At 28.1% G+C, this 22,724-nt stretch overlaps 4 protein-coding genes across 5 annotated transcripts; 1 reads left to right on the forward strand and 3 right to left on the reverse strand.

Annotated features, from left to right (window-relative positions):
- Positions 1 to 561: 561 nt before the first annotated feature.
- Positions 562 to 13,140, reverse strand: LOC141531435 (uncharacterized). Its single transcript, XM_074249272.1, has 6 exons — positions 12,982 to 13,140; positions 12,502 to 12,749; positions 2,964 to 3,286; positions 2,443 to 2,686; positions 999 to 1,279; positions 562 to 871 (listed from the first exon to the last, which is right to left on the reverse strand). The coding sequence occupies exons 1-6, from the start codon at positions 13,043 to 13,045 to the stop codon at positions 637 to 639; spliced, it is 1,395 nt and encodes a 464-aa protein (XP_074105373.1). The 5' UTR covers positions 13,046 to 13,140; the 3' UTR covers positions 562 to 636.
- A 544-nt stretch (positions 13,141 to 13,684) lies between these two features.
- Positions 13,685 to 18,814, reverse strand: Ric-3 (RIC3 acetylcholine receptor chaperone). 2 transcript variants are annotated; one of them, XM_074249251.1, is made up of 8 exons: positions 18,487 to 18,814; positions 17,991 to 18,344; positions 17,292 to 17,560; positions 17,017 to 17,206; positions 16,569 to 16,708; positions 15,840 to 15,991; positions 15,307 to 15,493; positions 13,685 to 14,774 (listed from the first exon to the last, which is right to left on the reverse strand). In XM_074249251.1, exons 1-8 carry the CDS (start codon positions 18,692 to 18,694, stop codon positions 14,337 to 14,339), a joined length of 1,938 nt encoding a protein of 645 aa, XP_074105352.1. In that variant the 5' UTR covers positions 18,695 to 18,814; the 3' UTR covers positions 13,685 to 14,336. The 2 variants fall into 2 exon arrangements, with proteins under 2 accessions (XP_074105352.1, XP_074105359.1); XM_074249258.1 differs by lacking the exon at positions 17,991 to 18,344 and having other exon boundaries at positions 18,487 to 18,813.
- Positions 18,815 to 19,567: 753 nt separating this feature from the next.
- On the reverse strand, positions 19,568 to 20,359 carry LOC141531472 (uncharacterized). Its single transcript, XM_074249316.1, has 4 exons — positions 20,220 to 20,359; positions 20,045 to 20,096; positions 19,783 to 19,952; positions 19,568 to 19,710 (listed from the first exon to the last, which is right to left on the reverse strand). Exons 1-4 carry the CDS (start codon positions 20,238 to 20,240, stop codon positions 19,693 to 19,695), a joined length of 261 nt encoding a protein of 86 aa, XP_074105417.1. The 5' UTR covers positions 20,241 to 20,359; the 3' UTR covers positions 19,568 to 19,692.
- A 210-nt stretch (positions 20,360 to 20,569) lies between these two features.
- On the forward strand, positions 20,570 to 22,625 carry Xpac (DNA repair protein complementing XP-A cells homolog Xpac). Its single transcript, XM_074249283.1, has 5 exons — positions 20,570 to 20,757; positions 21,043 to 21,166; positions 21,234 to 21,355; positions 21,961 to 22,237; positions 22,317 to 22,625. The coding sequence occupies exons 1-5, from the start codon at positions 20,570 to 20,572 to the stop codon at positions 22,476 to 22,478; spliced, it is 873 nt and encodes a 290-aa protein (XP_074105384.1). The 3' UTR covers positions 22,479 to 22,625.
- Positions 22,626 to 22,724: the final 99 nt, after the last annotated feature.

The raw sequence follows: 22,724 nt of genomic DNA on the forward strand, positions 1-22,724 counted from the left end.
TTGAAAAGATAAATTAAATTGGCAAGTATTCACAGTAATTATTTGAACAACTTTCGAATTAGTATTGACATTTACAATTTAATAATTAAAAATTAATATAATGTAATGTTCGATTTATTGAAGTATTAATTACCTATAATCATGCAACGAATTGAAACACTAACTACTCTAATTTTATATAAAGCCAGTCACATTGAAGCAATAATTCAATGATGTATTGTTAAAACACGGTGGAAAAAGTTTGGTCTAATTTTTCTGATACAATTGAATAAGAAGTGCAGCGGATGGTTAGTTTGGATCTAAATCAGCTCTGTATCGTAATTTAAATGGTAATTCAATAAAGTTTCAATAGGCTACTTTGTTATCAACTCAAAAGTAATTATATCTTATTTTATCTATTCAATTTACGTTATTTATGTATATTTGGATAAAAACTATTGTGTTAAACTTACTTTTTAAACGTTATTTACAAAAATGCATAAAATAAATTTGTAAAAAAATCGATAGATGAGTCAATATTTTCTATTAATTCAATGAGATTAAAAATATGAAAAAAAAATATTATCAATTTTTTATAAATATTTATTGCAAACTTTTTGAAAAAATGTTGTAGTAAAAAATATCTAGATAAACATTTTACGACGGGCCACGTTCCTCTTCACTTTCCGAAAATGGCTCTTGATCTAACGGCAAAGGTGGTGCCGATTCCTCAAGGATAATATCTTCAGACGGTGTTATTCCTTGGAGAAACCTTGCTTTTTCTTCAATCTCCGGAATTTTTTCATGAATCAGCTTTTCTACGTCCACCTTATTAAGTTCATCTTGAAGCCGTCTCCTGATAGGTCCCTCAATGGCATCCATAATTTGATATCTTATGACCAGATAAAAAAAAATAAAAATAAAAATAAAAATAAAGTAAAGCATAAAAATGATAAATAATGATATAAAACCAGGATTTAAGTTTTCATACAAAGACAAATTTTTAAATAAAAACTTACCGTAATAAATTGGGTAATATATTTATTCCTGCTTCTATAATGTAATCCACCGTACCTGCACCGTGTATTCTAGTTTGAATATTACCAAGCTCAAGATTAAGCTCCTCTAGAGATGCGCGTTTCCGGGTATCCACAGGCTGACTTAATTTTACTTGCACTCGGAAATACTGAACCGTGAACGAGACTGTTCCGGCCCTGGAGAGAAAACCCCCGATCACACCCACTTCCCAGTGTGTTTTACCTTCAATCTCTTGTGTTCCGACATCCAATAATGCATAAACCTTTAATTTTAATTTTAATTATTTAATTATTAAACATTATAACCCATATAATGTTTATTAACGGTAATTTTTTACATCTAAAACTCCACTGTTTTGCTTTAACCATCAGAAATTGAATAATTGAATTTTTTGACTTTGAACTACCTCGCGGTGGATTTACGGATCTTTTGAAAATGAAAAAATGAATATTTACATTTTTCATTGAAATTTTCCAAACATCAATTTTTAAAGTTTTTATTATAAAAATCTATGAAAAAGTGATCAAAGTAAAAAAAAAAAGTATTATGATATACACAGTGAAAAATTTTGCGTCAATGCGCCAAAAAATATTGTGTTAAAGATTTTTACGTTTTTTTACTTTTTTGGGTTATCCCTTGGTTAATCCCTGGCGGATCTGAAATACCGTAGAATTATGGTATTGTACGGTAAAAATACGGTCGATATACCATATGGCCACTGTAGATTACAGTAGCATTCTATGTGCACAGTAGAAACCATAAAACATCGTAACGTACAGTAAATAACGGCGAAAATACGGTATAGAACAGTAAAATTACGGTAAAATTACGGTAGCGTGCGGTGAAAATACGGTAGAATATACCTATACTTCTAAACTTTTCGCATTACCGTAAAATATACCCTATTTTAGCGATAAGTTACCGTACAATAACGGTAAATTACTGTATAATCGCGGTACTTTGCTGTACAATCTCCGTAATTTACGGTATCATAGTGTATTACGGTATGATACCGTACCAAATCATTGTACGTACCGTATTCTACCGTACCCTACCGTAAATTTGCCGTACATTACCGTACTCTACCGCACTTTGGATTTGTCAGCGATTGAACACAATAAATGTTAAATTTACACATAAAAGTGTTAAATATTCAACACAAAAATTTTTAAGACAAAATTTTTTGACGCAATGACGCAAAATTTTTTACTGTGTAATATTTATACATTTTTCTGAAATTTTATAAAAATTTCTAAATTTTGATTTTTGATCAACGATTTATAAGTGGTGCAATGATTTTTCAATATTCTTAAATTTTTTTCATACTGTGCATAAAAAACAGAACAATTTCTAAACAGACCTCGAAACAATTACCTTTAATAAATAACATTATTGTGCTATTATATTAAACTAAAATTAGTATACCGTTCCATTTTCCATACTGAGGGTAATGTTACCCATACGATAAAAACTAGCAAGTCCAGTAATCCAAGTATAGCTTGAGGTGACAGTAAATATCCCAACACTCTGAGAATAATCCCTGAGTCTATAAGGGTCATATCCCATATCCGAAACTTGTTTGCGTGCCTCAGCAACTGCCATGTCAAAAGGCGAAATCGAATTTGGAAAATACTGCGGCAATTGAGATATTTGTTTGTTTACTTCACCTCTGAAATTAAATAAAAATTATTTATCAATTGATAACTTTGATTAAATTATATTTAATAGATTATAAATTAATTAATGTAACGCTAGAGTGCGACGGAAAAGTTATTAGTTTCTCAATTATCTAGGAACTTAATAGGCTCTTTGGGCCGATGCACTTTCTCAAGTTGAGTGTCACCCTGAGCTAATCCCTCAATAGCTAGGTTCAAATAACTTTAAACTTATTTATTCAAGCATCTGAAACTAACTATAAACTTTGTCAATTATTTAGTGAATCTTACCTTATATTTGTATTTACTTCGTTAAGAATAAACGGCTTAATGCTATCGAAAATGAAAGCTCCAACAGAATTTAATACACTTTGAAGTACTGCTCCTAGAAAGCCAAGATTCTTAAAATCCATATCAATATTTACGAATGTTAAATCCATATCAATATCTTGCGCATGTAGTTTTCCGTCTGTTCCAACTTGAAGCTTTGCCAGCCCTTGAATATTCACCCCGGTTAATTTAACAGTGAAATCTCCAGATGATCCTGACAGCCACGATGAAAGAGTATAGAGGCCTCGAATATCAAGAGTTTCAATACTCAAAGCTACTGATACCTGATTTATAGAGAAAAATAAAGATTTTTCGGTAATTGTTTGAAAGTAAAGGTCACTCTATTTGAGGCCATAAAAATTGAAAAAAATAGATACTTCTCATTCAAGATAAATATTATCAAAAATGTTCAATTAGTTTTGTAGCTTTTAATGTCAAAAAAACATGGATTGATACTGAATCAATGTATCTAAATAAGTGTTAGCGATTTCCAGTTTGCTTTCTCGTATTTTACACGTAAGAAAAAATAAACAAATTTCATAAATTTTTTATTTAGGGTAAGTGTGGGTACTACTGCGTATTTTTTTATTTCAATTATAAATAAATCGTACTAGAGCTTTTTGAATTGATAAAAAGTAAAACAAATAAATCAAAGTTGATAAAACATACAAGCGGTCATTATAATAAAGAATTTGTTGTGTTAAATTAAGCAGAAAAACTTTCAAACTAAGAAATTTTCGTTAAATTGAGTGAATGTAACTTTGTTTAAAATTTTTTCTGATTGATTTAAAAAAATTAAAAATGATTTTTTTAAATCAAGATTTGTGTTTCTTTGATTAAGCTAATTTTGTTAATTACTATAAAAACTCTGCTTGTTATATTATACATCACTATTCCGGTCATTATTATTTATTGATATGAATTCAAATTACTTCAGGAATCCGTTCTAATCCAGTCATTTTATTAAACAAATAATTATCTTTCAAACGTATTTTATTAATTTCTTATATGATCCCGAAGTTGTTTATCATTGAATTTCATCCTCAGTAATTGGGTCATTCGCAGTAATTGGCACTCAGTAATAAAGACAAGCTCCTTTTATGCCCGCAGTAATACATGCATATGAACTTTTTTTTAAATACTTATTATTTAAAGAAAATATTAATTTATCGCACTCTTGATTTTTTTTTGAATCAATAATGAGTCAAACTTTGGTTTGAAAAAAAAAAAATTATTGTTATTTTTGAAAAATTTAATAAAAATGCTTTTGAAGTAAGACCTACCGAAAAAATCGCAGTATAATACCCACACTTACCCTAGGCATAAAAGTTCGAAAAGTTTGCATTTAAAAAATTTTTATGACATAAATATTTTTTTCTGTATTGAGAAATATTTAATTCGAATATCAAACATTTAAAAATATTGTGTTGTATAATAAGATCCTTGTAACAGCGATCTACGACATGTACTTTGAAAACGGTATTATTAGCATTTACTGACAATATAAGATATAAAACAGAAGTATGTATGGTATATTTTTACTCAAACACTTTGTTTTGTACGATTTTATTTCTTGTTGTCAAACTTTATCATGCTATTCAACACGATTGTATTCAAACGTAACAAATAAAATTTTTTATGAATACGAATGTCAATATTCTTACTCTAGAATAATCTCTTTGCTACTCGGCTGCTGCGTAATCAACTCTTGACATTACTATTTGCTGAAACTTCTGTTGAGAGTATAATTGACTGTTCATTATTTCAGAAAATATATATACTGACTGTGAATTTTAACTACATTGATTGGTTGATTCATTCAGTTTATTGGCAATTTATTTATTTTAGTACAAAATATCAAATATGCATAGAAATATTGGAAACATAATTTAATTACGTATGGCTTTTTTGTTAATTGAATAAATATTATCAATTGACTAATTAATGATAAAAAATCCACTTTTTATTATTGACAAATTATGAAATTTATGTAAAAGTTGTATTAAAAAAAAAAAACCCTATCGAATGATAAATTTTCATAATATATGTTGAATAAAAAAAAAGTTGTTATAAAGTACTCCAGTTATGAAATAAATTTAGGTTGTTCCATTTTTTCTTATATCGAATTTAAGAATAAATATAATCGAATTATTCTTATTCGAAGGTAAGTAAGATCGCAAATATGTCTTCCAACGTTCTATAAAATCAATATTTTCTTAAGGATCCTATTATATATCTCGCTCTACTTGCCTTTATATCCAAAATATAAATTCGTATTATCCGTATATTATGTAGATATGTACATTTTACGTATAAAAATATAAAAGAGTAAGAACAAATATCAATTTAAATATTTATAGATGTTCTAGTTGGCAACACTGGCCTGGATAGTAAAGACGCGTAAAAAATCAGTGTAAAGATAGTATTAAAGAAATAATAACAAAATATAGAGAGAAATAAGGGAAAATAATCAATACAGAGAGAAAAAATAGGTGATTGAAAAAAGAAAATAAAAGTGGAAGCAGAAAAAGCGGATTATAGGTAAAATGAACAAGGAAAAAGGTGAAAATGAAAGTAAGGTTAGGGAGCAAACAGTGGAAGACGGAATAGAGGAGTCCAGGAAGCCGACAAAAGAGGGCGACACAGGGAGTGATATAGACAGCGGGGAAGAGGACGAGGTGGAGAGCAATGCAGACAACGACAAAAGCGTAAAAGAAAAAAGAGGGAGGGGAAGACCACCATTGAAAGAAGAATTGGCGCGAGAAAACAAAACGGGAATGAGAAAAGGAGCACTGGAACAATACATAAAAGGATTCAAAACAAGTTTCACTCTAAACAGGACACCAGAAAAAAACAACAGCGACAATAGAAAAGATGATGAAGAAAAAAAGAGAAAGAAGAGGAGAAGGAGAAGAAAAAAAGCAAAGACGAAGAGGAAAAAACACATAAAGAAAACGTAGAAGCACAAGCAAAAAAAAAGAGAATAGAAGAAAAGCGTGAGCTAGAAGAAAAGCAGGCACAAGATGAAAATAATGAGATAATGAAAGAGAAATGGTGGGAAGAAAAAATCGAAAGAATGGAACAGATGGTGAAAGAAAAGCAGGGGGAATTATTTGAAAAAATTTTGAGAAAACTAAGCAAGGAAACAGAGTGCAAGTGCAAGTGCAAGGAAATAAGGAGTGAAGAGGAAATACAAACAAGAAGAGAGCTAGAAATATGCAGGGAAGGAATAGAAAAAAGAGAGAGGATAATAGAGGAAAAAACGAGGAAATAGAAAAGTTAAAGAAATTAGTGAGATATGGAATAATGAGACAAGAAGAATTAACAAGGAGTTTAACAGACCAAAGAGAAAAAAGAAGAAGCAGAGAAAGTAAAGCAAGCGAAGATGGAGACAATGAAGAGAGAAATGAAGGTGCAGAAGAAGCACAAGAAGAACTGGAAAGGAGAGTGGAGGACTTAATTAAGGAAACAAGAAAGAGAGAAAAGGAGAAAAAAGAAGAATGGAAAAAAGAAGAAAGAGAGAAATTAGAAAAAGAAAAACCAAAGGGATTAAATGAAAAAGAGATGGAGGATGAAATGGAAAAAAGAAAAAGAGTAAGGGCGAACTTGCACATACAATACGGAGTGGAAAAATACAGAAAGTGGGAGGAAGTAATGATGCACCTAGAGGAAAGGTTAAAAATGAGAATAGAAAAGAAGAGGACAACACTAATAAAAAGAGGACAAATAAGAATAGAGTGCAACAGTGTAAGAGAAAAAAAAATAATATGGGAAAACAGAAAAATTATGAAGGGAACGGGAATATGGATAATGGACGAAAAAACGAGAAGAGAAAGAGAAGTTGAGATATGGATAAGAAAAGTAGCAAGGTGGGAACAAAGCAATGGAAAGGAAGTGGAAATAAAAGAAAAGAGACAAAAAATTGGAGACATCTGGAGAAGCTGGAACGAGACAAAAGGAGAAATGATGGAATGATGGTACGACAGCGAAAGAAAGAAGAGAGCAGAAGGAGAAAAAACAAACGGAGCACAGATAAGAAAAGAAAACAGAGGTGAAAGTGAAGTAGAAGAAACAATGAGTAGTGAAGTGAGGTATGAGCTGAAAAGCAAGCAAAAAAAAGGGGGAAAAAAGATAACAGAAAAAGAGAGAAAGGGAAGTGATACGAAAGAAGGGATAGAAAGGGAGAGTAAATGTAAAAAAAATAGAATCAAAGATAAAAAATATAAAAGAAAAACAGAAGATTTTAATATGGAAAAAGCATTAAAGAGAGGGAGTGAGAATGAAAAAGAATGTAAAGAGAATGAAAGAAAATGTAGAATGATGAGCTAGAACATTGCAGGTATGAAAGAGTATGAGGATGTGAGAGAACTTCTAGAGAAATATGAAATAGTGTACCTAATGGAAACATGGGTAGAAGAAAAAAATAAAGAGAAAGTAATAGAAAGGATGAGCGACAAAATGAAGTGGTGGTGCAAAGTAGCAGAAAGAAGAGTAGGATGTAAGAGAGGAAGGGCAAGTGGAGGCCACTTAGTGGGAATAAAAAAAGAAATATGTAATGAATGGGAAGTAGAGGAATGGATGCATGGCTTTAAAATAACGAACAGAGAAGAGAGTGAGCTAATAATAGCAATATATAATAATGTAGGAATGAAAGAGATAGAGAATAAAATAAAAAAAATAATAAATGAAAATGAGACTGACTTTGAAAAGATCATAGCAATAGGGGATTTGAATGCAAGAATAGGAAAATACAATGCAGAAGGGACGAGTAAAAAGAAGGAGGAAATCGAAAGATAAAAAAATAAATGCAGAAGGGTGGAGACTAATAAAAATGTGCAATGAGTTAGGACTAAAGATATTAAATGGAGCAAAAGAAGGGGATAGATCAGGAGAAATCACGTTCATTGGAGGAAAAAATGAAAATAGCTGTTCAGTAATAGATTTGGGAATGGTATTAGATAGGGGAGAAGAAGATGGAGTAGAAAAATTTAAAGTAATAAAAAGAATAGAATCGGATCACCTGCCAATTGAAATAGAACTGAAAAGACAAGAGAATAAGATAGAAAGGAAAGAGGAAGAAATAAGAGAAAACGAAGATCTAAAAAAGATAACGGAAGAAAGACTACGATGGAAAAAAGAAAAAACGGAAGAATATATGGAGGGGACAAACGAGAAATGGAGAGAAAAAAAGAGAGCACACAAGAAATAAAATGGAACGATATAAAAGAAGTAATAAAAGAGGTGGCAAAGATGACAAAAATGAATAAAAAGGTACGAAATGGAAAAAGGGGGAACACAAAAGAAAGAATGGTTCAGTGATAGATGCAAAGAACTAAGAGAAGACGTTTGGAAAAAATTGAAAGAACTGACGAAATATGGAAACAATAATGAAGAAAAGAAAAAGTATAATATGGCAAAAAAAAATACAAGGAAGAAATAAAGAAAGTGAAAGAAGAATGGTGGGAAGAGAAAAAAAAAAGGAGATAGATAATGCGACAGACATGAGTAAATGGTGGGAAATGATAAACAAGTTCAGAAGTAAAAAAATAAAAAGTGCAAGGGAAAAAATAAGTGGAAAAAACTGGGTTAAACATTTCGCTAGCCTATTAAATAGTAAAGAAAAAAGGAGAAATACAGAAGAACAAGATGGAGAAAAGAGTGAAGAAAACAGTGAGGATGAAAGGCTAGACGAGGAATTTGGAAGACAAGAATTCAGAAACACGCAGTCAGAAAGTTAGGGAGGAATAAAGCGCCGGGAGAAGATGGGATCACGACAGAATTTATAAAGAATCTACCAAGAGAAATGATGGAAGATGTCAGACATGTAATAAACAAGATGTGGATAGAGGGAAGACTACAAGAGGGATGGGAAATAGCAAGGATAATTCCAATATATAAAGCAGGAGACGAAGATATAGCGGGAAACTACAGAGGAATATCCCTGCTAGACATAGGATACAAGATACTGACAGCAATGATGGCGGAGAGGATAATGAGCTGGACAGACAGAGAAGGGAAGATAAAAGAGAGCCAGGCGGGATTTAGAAAGAGAAGAGGAACAAGAGACCACATATTCACACTAAATGCATTAATAAACAGAAAGATAAGAGACAAAGAAAAACTGTATGTATGCTTTATAGACTTGGAGAAGGCGTTTGACACAGTAGACAGGGACTTGCTGCTGAAGAAGTTATGGAGAATAGGGGTAAAGGGACGAATGTGTACAAGATGATAGAATTGATATATAGTAAAACAATAAATGAGGTAGTAATTAATGGAGCAAAATCAGAAGAATTTGGAGCGGATCAAGGGGTGAGACAAGGTTGCGCACTGAGTTCAGTGCTATTCAACATATTCATAGACGACATGGAAGACGAAATAGTGAGAAAAAGAATAGGAGGAACAGTAATAGGGAAGGAAAAAATATATATGATAAAATATGCGGATGATGGAGCAGCAATTGCCGATACACAGGAAGGATTAAGAGGAATGCTGAAAGAACTAGAAAAATATGCGGATAAAAATAAATTAAGGATAAATGCAAAAAAACAAAAGTGATGATTTTCAAAAACGGAGGAAGAAATGAAAAAGGGAAGTGGGAATACAAAGGAGAAAAGTTGGAAGTAGTGAAGAGCTTTAGATATCTAGGATATAATTTCACAGCCAAAAACAGCCATGAAATGCACCTAAATATAATGAAAAATAAAGCGAACAGGAGGCGAACGCGACATGGGGTGTAATAAGAAGAACAGAAAGAAACAATATGAAGGACAGGATGTACCTATATAATACACTGGTAAGGTCAGGATGCATGTACGGAGTAGAAATATGGGGATGTGGAGAGGTGAAAAAAATAGAAGTAGTACAAAACAAATTAAATAGGATGGCACTAGGAGTGTCAAAAAACACCCCAGGATGCATAGTAAGGAGGGAAACGGGAAGTGGGATAATAGAAGAAATAATAAGGGAAAGGATATGGAGATACATCATAGAAATCGCAGGAATGGAGGACACAAGATGGCCAAAAATATGCCTAAGGGAAGAGATGAGAGGAATAATAAATAAGAAACCGACAAAATGGGGAAAGAAAATAGAAGAAAACGCGAAGAGAATGAAATGCGAGAAAGTAATAGAAAAAATATATAACAGAGAAGATATAGAAGAGATAGAGAGTGATATAAAGACAGGAATAGAACTATTAAAGAAGCAATTGATAGAGAAAGAAGAGTCAAGGATAAGAGCATCGAAGTTTAGTGAAATATATACAGAACTAATGGAAGAAAGCGAAGAAGAAATATATTGGAAAAACAAGAAAATTAGAAGTGCAGATAAAGAATTATGGGCAAGAGTAAGGTGCGGAAACCTAGTAAAAGCTGGAAAAAAAGGGGAAAAGGATTGGAAGTGTAGAGAATGCAGAGAAAAGGAAGAGACATTGATGCATGTTTTAACATGTGAAAAATAAGGAATAAACTCACTAAAGAAAGTAAGGAGGAAATAAAGAAATGGTGGGAGGAATCAGAGGATGAAGACAAAATAAAAAAAAGAAATAGTGGGGATAATGAAAGGGAGGATAAGAACGAGAACATGCAAGGTGATAAGGGAAATAGAAAATAATCTAAAGAAAAATGAAAGAGAAAGAGAGATAGGGAAAAAGGAAAAATAGACTTTAAAGAAAGAAAGAAATGAATAGAGTGAATGAGTATATAAAAAAAAAAAAAAAAAAAACCTATACCTATAGGCTAAAGGTATAGGTAAAAATAGAGAATTAACAATAAAATTCCACGTAAAATATAAAAATTATATACGAAAATAACAGATACCTTTATATGTATAGTAGAGTCAGGAGAAAAATATATATGTAAAACACCTTGTAAAACGCAATATTTATGTGGTACAAGTAAAAATAAATCTATCTATCTATCTATTTATAGATGTTAATATTTTGCAATATTACCTATCAAAAATTTTGACCTTAAATTATTTTAAAAAAGTTTTAAAAAAATATTAAATTATTTTAAAGAAGTTTAAAAAAAATATCAAATTGTTTTATAAAAGTTTTTTCTGTGGTATAAACAAATAGTTTTTTTATATTAAAATGCTTAAAAAGTTCGAGCAAACTTTATGTATTATTAAGAGTTTTACGATTCTATATTTTTAGTATCATTTTAATGCAAAATTTTTATTACTTTTTTTTGTTATCTATGAAAATTTTTCGGCTGAATTAGAAAATTCTTAAGAATCTCTCAAGATGAAAAAAGTTTTTAAATTATTTGTAAAAAATTTAGTTTTTTTGTTCCTCTTTCTCATCATTTTATCATTTTCTAGATTCAAATTTACATCGGTTTTGTAAATGACAATTCGGTATTTTGATTTCCAAAAATTGCTCGAGATATTTTTTATTTTGAAAGTATTATCCGTTACATGTTTTTAAATAATAAGATTTTTAAGTTCTTCTTTCAGTTCCCCGATAAAAAAAAAGTATTGAGACAAACAAAAAAGTGTTTAAAATTATTGGTTTTTTCTAGTCAATCCAATACTTTTCAATACTTTTTTTATTCAGAGTTAAATACAATAACTTATAACAATTTCGAAATAATCAAAATAAGCCTGGATAAAATATTATAGTTACGTAGAATGACATTAAGTTAGCTGTCACTTGACAATTTTTTAATTTTCTTTAACAAAAAAATTTTTTCTAAAAATTTATTTTTAAAAAATTGCATTTTTAATTTCTTAAAATTTCTACAAGTCCATTTTTTTAATAATTTTTATTGCCACAATTTATTTGTTAAAGAAAATTAAAAAAATTGTGAAGTGACAGCTAAATTTAATGTCATTTAAATAGACCATAGCTATTTGATTAACTTTTCGCGTTTTGAAGGATTTAAACAAATAGTAACTTAACAATTTGATTAAATCTTCCATATTTGAGATGATAAAAAATAATTAAATAATTTATATCGAGTCCATACTCTTATTAAAAAAAAGAATTAAAAATGAGCTCACATGTTAAATGTCCATAAGAGTATTAAAAAGGATTTGAAGGATTATAAAGTATTCAAAATGATTAAAAATCAAATCATTTTGAATTCTTTCTAATTCTTTTTTTTTAAGAGATATTCATTTTTCTGAATAACGGTATTGCTATCATTTGAAAATGTTTTATTTTATAATTAGAACTTTTATTTTTTCTTACTAGGGCTTCGCCCCTGAACCCCAGTTTTGTACCGGACTTTGTCTTCGCATTTGTTATAAAAAAAGAATATATATACATCTGCAACAGACTATTATAAAAATGAAATTGTCGACTTAAAATTGTAAAAATGTAACTATTTTTTTGATAGATTCGAAAATAATAGAATAACGAAAAAAAAATTCAATTGAAAAAAAAAAAAATAACTGATCTATATTTTCATGGTTTTATTGTAGATTTATTTTCTTCCTTATATGCAAAAAAAAAATAAATAAATTGAATTTTCTAATATTGATTGGGGCTTACCTGCATCAACGCTATTTCTGACTGTACGTGTTCAATCCTAAATTTCGAGAGACCATACACTTTGACAGATTTGAAAGTCATAGTGTACATCGAAAATGAATGTTTCATATCTGGAACCGTCATTGGATCAGGTATAGGGGCGCCCGGAAGCCCGATAGGATCCGGCTGCTGATAATGCTTGAGAATTAATCGAATCTGGTCGCCTAATTGCTTTTCTCCCTGAGCCAATTTTGTCTTTGTGTCATTTCCTACAATAAAATTTCAATTACACCTACTGATATTATATTTTATTCTTTTTTTTTTTTTTTTTTAAACAATGGAAAGAAGAACAATACAATAAATCAATTTCATTTTAATTACAATTACTCGTTGATAATTATTGGAAATTCTGTAAGAATAGTATTTTATTGAGATAAAAAAGTTTTCGCTAACTAACTTATGCTATAAAAAAAAAAAAAGTATATAAATTAAATTTTGTACCGTTAGTGTTACAGCTACAGAGAAAAATCCCACCGATAAAAATGAATAATTGAATAAATTCCATTTCACTAAGTTCCAAAGAGTGAACACGTCTCTACAGCAACCGGAACTGATTTATTTTAACGTACGTTTGAATGACCATGCCGTCAACTGATACTTTAGTAATGGATATACGTTATATTGGACAGAGATGCGTCAGTAAATTAAACGAGATACTATCATTAGGTCATTGAGAGCGAGGGTCATTCGCTTATCTTTTTTCTTTCATTTTTTCCTATTACTCTTCTGGGAAATGTTTTGCTTACCTTAGACACTGTGATTCGACTGTCAACAAATATTTTAAAATATTTTCGATATTTGTCACTAAAATTATTTTACTAAGAATAGTCATAATATTTTTTATCTTTTCAATTTTTTAGTTATTATAAAATGACATTGATTATACAAAATTTAAATAAAGTGGAACAATAGGTCACCTATTTATCCAACGTAGATATTAAGCATTGTCGACAAATTTTTGTCATTTTTTGTGTAACATATAATACAGAATAAAACATTTATGAAAGCATAAAACTGTATTTTTTTTTTTTTTTGTAAAGTTTACCTCTATTGCTTTAGATTTATCATTTTTATTTTGTAAAAGAAAGCGTATTTACTAAACTTTCAATTTATTCAAAAAGTATTAAAGAGATGGAATAAACAATTATATTTTTAAAAATTTTTTTATTTTTTATTTAAATTACAACATATCGGCGAGAATATTAAATATTTTCAACAATAATGGAAGATTTTAATAGTTATGGGCACTGATACATTCCATTATAAAGCTATAAACTTTCATAACTATCTTACACTTCTACCATTATAACTGTTGTCCTAATTATTATGATTTTATCAAATATTAAGATGGAGAGTTTAGCTTTGAAATACATATTATTTATAAAAAATTTTCAGCTTTTTGAAAAAATATCTAATTTATCTATAATTAATATAATAATACGAAATTTTTTTTTTAATCGTAAATAACTAAATAACAAATATTTTTAACAGAAAGCTGATTAGATTAGATATTTTTTTATCACGTCATGCGAAAACAATTTTTTCAAACTCTAAATGTATTTAAAGTTATTTCTGTTCAACTAAGGAACGTCATTCATATAAAAAAGGAAGTTATTTTCTTAAACACAATGTGGTATAGTGATATCTGTTTTAAGTGAGCGTTATAAATTCTATGTTGCGTATAGTATTTATTGGGTTCAAATAATTTGAGACGGTCAGTCCAAAAGTAAATAACTTAATACACATTATGAATTTTTTATAGTTTTTAAAATAACTGTTGCCGGTTATTATAACGACTATTCAACAAGATTGTGACTATTTTTAAATGATATTTTTTCGTTGTCATCATCATCATCATTCTCATTTTGATCTTCTTCCTCACCCTTATCTTCATCTTCAGCATCATCCTCATCTACGTCGTCATCTCCATTTTCTTCACTACTAACGTCAATGCTATTATTATCGTCATCGTCATCAACATCTTTGATGTCCTCCTCTTCATTATCTTCATTAAGATCATCCTCATCATTTTCTTCGTCTAAATTTTTGTCTTTATCGCGGTTTGTGTTTTTAACTACTTTGTTATTCAAGCTTTCTCTTAATTTATAAATTTGAATCTTATCATCATTTGAATTAATTTCATTGTCGTCGTTATAAACGGAATAGTTGTCAGGTACAATTTCAATCGCTTTTTCTTTATGATCGAAAATATCTTCATTGACACCCTCAGAGTTCTGTGAAAAAAAATATATATCTATATTTATACATATGTCTGTACAATTAAAAAAATTTCTCAAACTCTTTAAAGTCCTTGATCATCGTTTGAAATTAATATATAATGAAATATCCATTATCAAGATAATTTTATTAGATATGAAATATAATAAACTACTGATAAAATTTCATTATAAAAATAATTAAAGCTTCTATGAAATAATATACTCATTAAAGATATTTTTTTTTTAGTAAAGTCTAATATGTAATGATAAATAAAATTCTCATAAGTCGTAATTATGGAATAAATATGTAAACTAATACTAAGAAAGCAAATAATAGACTGTTTATTTATTTTTTTGTAATCACACCAAGACCTTTTGTATAATTAATCATTTGGAGCAGACGAGTAACAACTGGTGGTTAATAAAAACATTCAAGATGGTTAGCAAGGTCGTTAGGTGAGAAAATTAGATAAATAAAAAATTCACCGAGAAAAAATAGGCTCCGTAGATTCATTTGAGACTGATGATAATTCTAATACTTTCTTACAGGTGGAATTTGGTCGAGACTGATGAGAGACAGCGTCATTTTCCCTGATAAGACAACTGGAACTTCGGTATTTTCCTCAAAATTTTCAGCTTGAGTTTTTGAATCCGTAACGAGGAGTTCGCATTGCGATGGAAGCGCACCTTCAAGATAAATTGGCTTCGGTGGCGATTTCTCACGCTCAAAATGACTAAATCACAAAAATATTAAATATATATTAATAGTGTACAAATAGCCTGCAGCCGGTGCGTGAATACATAAATATAACTATTTATTCAATGTCATTTATCATTTTGTTAATTTTAAATTAACTTACACAACGAATCATTTTTTTTTTTATGAAAAAATAACATAACACGAAAATGATAAGCCATTGATTCGTTTTTTAACAATAAAATCAGATATAAAAAAAATTTTTTTTTTTTTATTTATTCTTATAACTGATGACTTAAAAAAAAAATGAAGCTGTGATATTTCATTAAAAATTTTTTGACTAGAAAAGAAAAAAAACATTATTACGTCTAATAATTATTTACTTAGGCGAATGAGATATTATTGGTGTTGAGGGTCTACTGATTTTTTGCCCTCCTTCACAATTTGCGGTCATTTCCATCCCCATGATTTTCACTATAGGTGATGATCGATCTAATTCTTCAATACTGCAACAATTGCTATCCGTACATTCTTCCTATAAACCAAAAAATTTATTTGTAATTTAACAAATGAGACAATACTTTGTCGATTGAATTTGGCTGATGTCAATAAAAAACAATAAAAATTAAATCATAAAGTTATTAATTACTTATAGTAATAATAATAATAACATTTACAATAATTAAAAACATGCTTTTATATTTTATCTATTTTTAAGTTCAAAATAAATGTACAGTGCTCCCTCGCTAAGATATAACAGGTCAATTTTTTTTTCTCTTGTTAATAACTAATGAAAAAATTGAGACACAGTTAAAACATTTTAGGAAGGGAGCCCAGTAATCATCTAAAATATAAGCAAATAAGCTCAATTAAAATTTTAAAGTAAATATCTATGAATAATTAAATTTAAATTTAATTAAATGGATCAACTAGCTATTGAATAAAAAAGATTAATTTGATTACTGATTAATATATATAATAAATACCACTCGCGTATCATAGAACAAGGTGAAGCATAAACAAATACAGAAACGTGCGTATCCAGTTATTCAAAATAACTAAAAATAAAAAGCAAATAACAACAATAACTTTTCGAAACGTGTCTGATAAACCTGTGTATCTTGCTGTGAAGTCGGATTCTGTGCAACTGTACGAGATAGGTTACCCATTTGTACAACAATTCTTTCCATAGCGGCTTCCGTGTCGGCCAATCGTTGAATTAATTGATCTACCTCTATGTCTCCTGCAGCTTCTAGTGCCCAGCATGTGCAACATTACCACACTGATTCAGAACATCAACTCTCGTGCAATTTTATTATTTAACTATCATGATTTTTAGCTATTATTTATTATTAATTAATTTACTATTTTGAAATACGAGTACTGTTAAATGTTTATGATATTCTTATCGTCACGTTCTTATCTTTAATTTAAATTCAAGATTATTTTCATGTCGGAAAATACATATATGGTGATAGGTGAGACAAAAATGTGTAGTAAATTCATAAAAATATCAAGGTGACGTTTAAACATATATAAATATAAATATTTATTACTTACGTTGTTTCAGCTCCTCAATAGTCGGAGTTCGTTTAGTTAATTCTGGCGATTTTTCTTTACGATAATACGGCACTCCAGTTATAGCACTTGTCAATATTTCTGGATTAAAAACTCGATCACGAAATTCTTTTTCAGCTTCAGGATTTGAATATTCACGATAAATGTCATTATTCGGATTTTTTCTTAATACCTGAAAAAATAAAAAAAAAATTATTTATTTTTATAATTTAGAAAGAAAATATAAAAAAATTTTAATCAAGTAAAAAAATCTATACCTTAGTGATTGTATAGAGAAAAAATAAAAGAATTCCAACAGTATACAGTGGCATAATGATTCCCATACTGCTACTACTTCCGCCCTGAGGTGTGATTACACGGCCTGGACCACCCATTGGTGGTCGCATTTTATGTGAAAATACTTGTTCAGGTCTTCCTTCTACTCTTGGTACAATATGTGAAGAAGGTATTGCTCTACCACGTTCTCTCATTGCTGGATGCAAACCTCCCGCATGGGGAGGTAAACGACGTTCTTGTTTAATTGGAGCTAAAAAGAAAAAATTTACTTTGTTAATAAGCAGCACATGACATGATTCTTGATAGATAAAAAAAAAAAAAAAAAAAAAAAAAAAAAAAAACTCATTGTTAATTTAAAATTATAAAATTATAAGGTAAAGATTAGTAAGTATATTTTATAAATAAAAATCATCAGTAATTTTAGGAAACTATTCTCTGTATACTTGATTTTTTGGCAGTACACCAAAATTGAATGAACAACTTGAGCTAGCAATCCATATATATCTACTGACCTTTTCAAAGGTGAAATCCTTTGAATTTTATTTCATGTTAGTTGCCATCAAGAATTAATAATTAGTAATGATTAACAAACTATCAATATTTCACGCAATGTTAAAGAAGCTATTAATTAGCTATATTAGACAAAAATTAATAACAAATTTTTAAGTATAAACTCTTACTGTGTGGCATTAAAATATGATATCTTATAAGATGCGGGGTTCCTAATCGTGATAAAGATACTCCAAAATTAAGTTTAAGACATAATGAACTATTAAATGACCGAATTTCTTCAAGTACTTGTTTATATGTTTTTCCTAATTTTTCTTCTTCAGCCAAAAATGATGACAAGTCAATACCACAACGTGATAATACTTGTTCACGACAGAAATTAATACTTTGGGGAGATAATTTATTTATATTTACAATATCTCGTACTCGTGGATCAACTTGATGGTGATTTAATATATTTTTACACATTTCTTGTAAAATATCCACTGCGTTGACATCCGTTTCAAATATTAAATCACAGCATACTAAATGATAATTAATTTAAGGATATTAATACAATTTTTTCCGTTTATCAATGCTAATTTTCAGAGTCATTTCTGAACTCACTTGAACTTTAAAAAGTATTTAATATTATAAGTAATTAATATAATAATTAATTAAGCTTACCAGATCCATCAATAGGTGAATGAGGAGTATTACCAGGTCCAATAAGCATCGGATAAAATATTTTTGGCCATAATATAGCAAAACAACCAGCAACAATTGTTAAAACAATTAATGTTTTACGTGGCCCGAAATCACTTTCACCAGACATTTTATTTTGTACTGTGTCGTTCGCTATTCGCTGATAATGTCGAGTTTTATTCATTATCATTTACTTATTATTTTTTACCTATTTTTATTATTTATCTTTTATATTGTTCGATATATTTTCGAAGTTCGTAGCATCCAGGTTGATCCAGGGACACTACTCACCACTGATAGTAAACGACCAAAGAATATAGACGATCAGGCTTTTTGCTATTTTTGTCAATAGAGCAAGGTCGTCGCGCTCAAGTTTTGAGCCCCTGAACATCCGAGTAAACTTTTCATTTTTTTTTAAGTTATTATAAAAAAATTTTTTTTTGTTATGTAATAAAAATAAAATGTATTACAACGATCAGCATTATAAATAATTTTCTTACTTACAAATATTTATGACTCTGAAAATAGTAGACACCCGAAACGATTTATTAAAAAAAAAAAAAAATTAATATTATAAAAAATAATTACATTAGAAAATGCTATTTTTTCAATTTTTGTCTTAAATATAACTAAATATTTATAACACTAAAGTTGACAGATATTAAAAATTTTTTTAGAATTTCATAGCAATTAAATTATTAAAAAGTTTCTCATATGAAAATTTACAAAAATTACAAGTGAAAATTTTTAGAAGCATTTTTTTATTGTAATTAATTGACTAAAAAAATTTTTTTAATTGACAGCTGACCGCTAACTTCAGTATTATAAATATTTTTAAAATAAAATAGAAAATTTTTTAAATATCTGTTACTTTATGTATACATCCCTAAATACGTTAATAGTGATTGATTATAATTAAAATAACATATCTATAACTATGATTATATTAATTTATATTAATTATATTAAAATTTTATAATATTAATTTTTATACTTTATAAAATATCTGCTGAAAATTATTTAAGTATAAATATTTTTTCAAGTTGAAATAAAACAGTAAAAATTTCTCAAGATAATTAATTTAATTTTATTAACAACTAACACTAAATTGAATTCCTGAATAGATATTCGTACTTAGAATAAATTCGAAATTTACAGTAAATATTTTGATTTATTTACATTAATAAATTATTCAGGTCCCCCACGCTGAAATGAAACAGAAATTAATAAATAAGCGAAAAAATTGAAAGAAAGTATAAATTATGGTAAAAACTTTACATTAATGTATGCGATTTCCTTTTCATCAATAGCTCTTCGTTGATAACGAAGTGGAATTTGAAAATCTTCAATTATTGGTAAACTGATAACACCAGGTCCAGTTGCTGCTCCTTTTGCACCAGAAAGAGACGCCCCTGAACCTGCAGATGGTGTTGTAGTCACGGACGGTGCTAAATAAAAATCATTTTATTATAAATATACTTTCACTGCTCTCAAATATTTTTATTAATTTAATAAATATTATTGATGTATAAAAGATCACCTGTATTTCCTCCTTTACGAAATCTAATCATCGGTAAATGGGCTTGAACAACCTGTAAAGACAAATAACATTTTTAATCACCTAAAATCACGTGAATTAAATAATAATTCATTTTATAAATAAGTGACCGAGTTGCTTTATATAATTTTCACAATAATGTAATTAAAGAACATACCTTCCAACTCTTCGAAGCCATTATTAATTAATATTTTTCACTACTTAATTATGAGTATTAAAAATAAATACAACGTGTTGTTGACTTGATAGAAAAATTTATTACGATCAAAATTTGTGTTGAACAAAAACAAGAGGGCGTCTAAGTACCTGTGAAAACACGCTGATGTACTTATCTTGAAATATTTACTTGCATTGTTATCAAAAACGAAATAAAAAATAATAAACAAAATAATTCAAATAGAAACCTTTAATTTTTTTCCAATTTACAGAAATATTTATTTCTAAGATTTTTCAGTTGTTTACTTAAGCTAAATAGTGGAAAAAAAAAAAAAAAAAAAAAAACGTGTTATGATATTTGATTTGATTTATATATTTAAAAAAATGTCAACTGAAATCACCGAGGAATCGAATAGTATTAAAAAATTAAAGGAATATCATGAATCTGAAGACCTTTATCACGAACGTGCAGAAAAAAATCGTCAAAGAGCATTATTGTTGAAAAAATCAAAACTTTCTGCCCATTCTCATCCTCAAGAGTAAGTTGAAGATTTTTTTCTAATCAATATTTGATTTTACTTTATAACATTTAAGTTAGCTGTCACTTGACAATTTTTTAATTTTTTTTAATAAATAAATTTGCTCCAAAAAATTATTTTTAAAAAATTGCATTTTTAGTTTTTTAAAATTTCTAAATGTAAATTTTTTTTATAAATTTTTTTTGCCATAATTTATTTGTTACATAAATTCTTAAAATTATCAACTATCTGCTAAGTTAATTTTCATTTTTACTTTTATTCTAATAACATAAACAATTTACTCAGAGATGAATTAAAACATCAAGACAAAGCTATCCAAGGTAGATCTATCAAGGTACAAGGACAAACAGTTATTGACACTGGAGGTGGTTTTTTAATTGAAGACGACGATGATTTGGAGCAGCAGATGGTATTGTTGTTTTTTATTTTATTTTATAAATTAGTGGTTTATATTTTAATATTTATATACTTTTCAGTTAAAAATAGATGTACCCGCGCCAATAATAGAAAATTTGCCACAATGTGAAGAATGTAAAAAAGATTTTAAGGATTCATACTTATTGCAGAAATTTGATTATGCTGTTTGTGATGCATGCAGGTACACTAAATCTATAACTGTTTTTTTCTTTTTTTAAAATGAAAATAATTAATAACACTGAAGTTAGCGGTCAGCTGTTGATTTAAAATTTTTTTTTTAACAAATCAATTACAAATGACTTTAAAGTTAGCTGTCACTTGACAATTTTTTAATTTTTTTTAGCGAATAAATTTCTTACAAGAAATTATTTTTAAAAAATTGCAAAAATTTTTTTACTTTTTTTTTAAAATAAATTTTTTCCAAAAAATTATTTTAAAAAAATTGAATTTGTAGTTTTTTAAAATTTCTAAATGTCAATTTTTTTTATAAATTTTTTTTTGCCATAACTTATTTGTTACAAAAATTCTTAAAATTATCAACCATCTGCTAAGTTAATCTTCATCAATTACAATAAAAAAATGCTTCCAAAAATTTTCACTTGTAATTTTTATTAATTTTCACATGTGAAACTTTTTAACAATACTTTTTTTATAATAATTAAATTGCTTCAACATTCTAAAAAAATTTTTAATATCTGTCAACTTCAGTGTCATAAATAATTATTGTTTGTTTAAATTTGTACTGTTTTAAATAACGATATTTTCATTATTTAAAAATTATTTTAGAGATCCAGATGATAAGCATTCATTAATAACCAGAACAGAAGCAAAAGAAGAGTATTTATTAAAAGATTGCGATTTTGATAGAAGAGAACCAAATCTGAAGTATATTGTAAAGAAAAATCCACATAATCCACGTTGGGGTGAAATGAAATTGTATTTACATTTGCAAATTGAAAAACGAGCTCTAGAAGTATGGGGTACTGAAGAAACTTTATTAGAAGAACGTGAAAAACGTGATGTTAAGCGCCAGGAAGGAAAATTAAAAAAATATAATAAAAAAGTAATCATTTTTTTATTTGTTATAATTAAATCAATTTTTCATGCATTATCTATAAAGTAAATATTTATTATTTTCTTAGCTTAAACAATTAAGAATGGAAGTAAGAAGTTCGATTTATAATAAAACCAAAAAAGCATCTCACACCCATAAGTTTGGCAAAGACATGTACAATGAAGAAGATGATACATATACTCGTGTTTGTATTGAGTGTAATTTTGAAGAAACTTTTGAAAAAATGTAAATATCCAGTTTTGTCTGTATTATTATTTTATACTCAAAAAAATAATTGTCTATAGTAGTTTTTTAAAATTAATTTATTGATTGAAATAGTCAAATGATACGTATATTACAACTGTATCTAGTTTTAATAACAGTTTACATAAATTTATTCAATGCTAAAATATTTCGTGAGATTAAACGATTCATTTTATACAGTATTAAAATATTAAATTGAAACAAATAATTTGTTAAGTCTATCTAGATTATT

Source organism: Cotesia typhae, unplaced genomic scaffold, assembly GCF_013202065.1.
Source record: "Cotesia typhae breed Kobodo isofemale line unplaced genomic scaffold, CoteBio_Ctyphae contig_119, whole genome shotgun sequence".
Lineage (NCBI taxonomy): Eukaryota > Metazoa > Arthropoda > Insecta > Hymenoptera > Braconidae > Cotesia > Cotesia typhae.

Bases quoted from the DNA above. Each gene is read 5' to 3' on its own strand.
- LOC141531435 (XM_074249272.1), bottom strand. From the start codon at position 13,045: ATGGAATTTATTCAATTATTCATTTTTATCGGTGGGATTTTTCTCTGT. The intron at 12,750-12,981 runs GTACAAAATTTA...ATTTTATTGTAG, and splicing joins CTGTAGCTGTAACACTAACG to GAAATGACACAAAGACAAAA. The intron at 872-998 runs GTAAGTTTTTAT...TCTGGTCATAAG, and splicing joins ATATTACCCAATTTATTACG to ATATCAAATTATGGATGCCA.
- Ric-3 (XM_074249251.1), bottom strand. From the start codon at position 18,694: ATGATAATGAATAAAACTCGACATTATCAGCGAATAGCGAACGACACA. The intron at 17,561-17,990 runs GTAAGAGTTTAT...TTTTCTTTTTAG, and splicing joins TCATATTTTAATGCCACACA to CTCCAATTAAACAAGAACGT. The intron at 15,992-16,568 runs GTTTATCAGACA...TTTGGTTTATAG, and splicing joins CTTCACAGCAAGATACACAG to GAAGAATGTACGGATAGCAA.
- LOC141531472 (XM_074249316.1), bottom strand. From the start codon at position 20,240: ATGGCTTCGAAGAGTTGGAAG. The intron at 20,097-20,219 runs GTATGTTCTTTA...TTGTCTTTACAG, and splicing joins TGGCTTCGAAGAGTTGGAAG to GTTGTTCAAGCCCATTTACC. The intron at 19,953-20,044 runs GTGATCTTTTAT...ATTTTTATTTAG, and splicing joins TCGTAAAGGAGGAAATACAG to CACCGTCCGTGACTACAACA.
- Xpac (XM_074249283.1), top strand. From the start codon at position 20,570: ATGATATTTGATTTGATTTATATATTTAAAAAAATGTCAACTGAAATC. The intron at 21,167-21,233 runs GTATTGTTGTTT...TATACTTTTCAG, and splicing joins ATGATTTGGAGCAGCAGATG to TTAAAAATAGATGTACCCGC. The intron at 21,356-21,960 runs GTACACTAAATC...AAATTATTTTAG, and splicing joins GCTGTTTGTGATGCATGCAG to AGATCCAGATGATAAGCATT.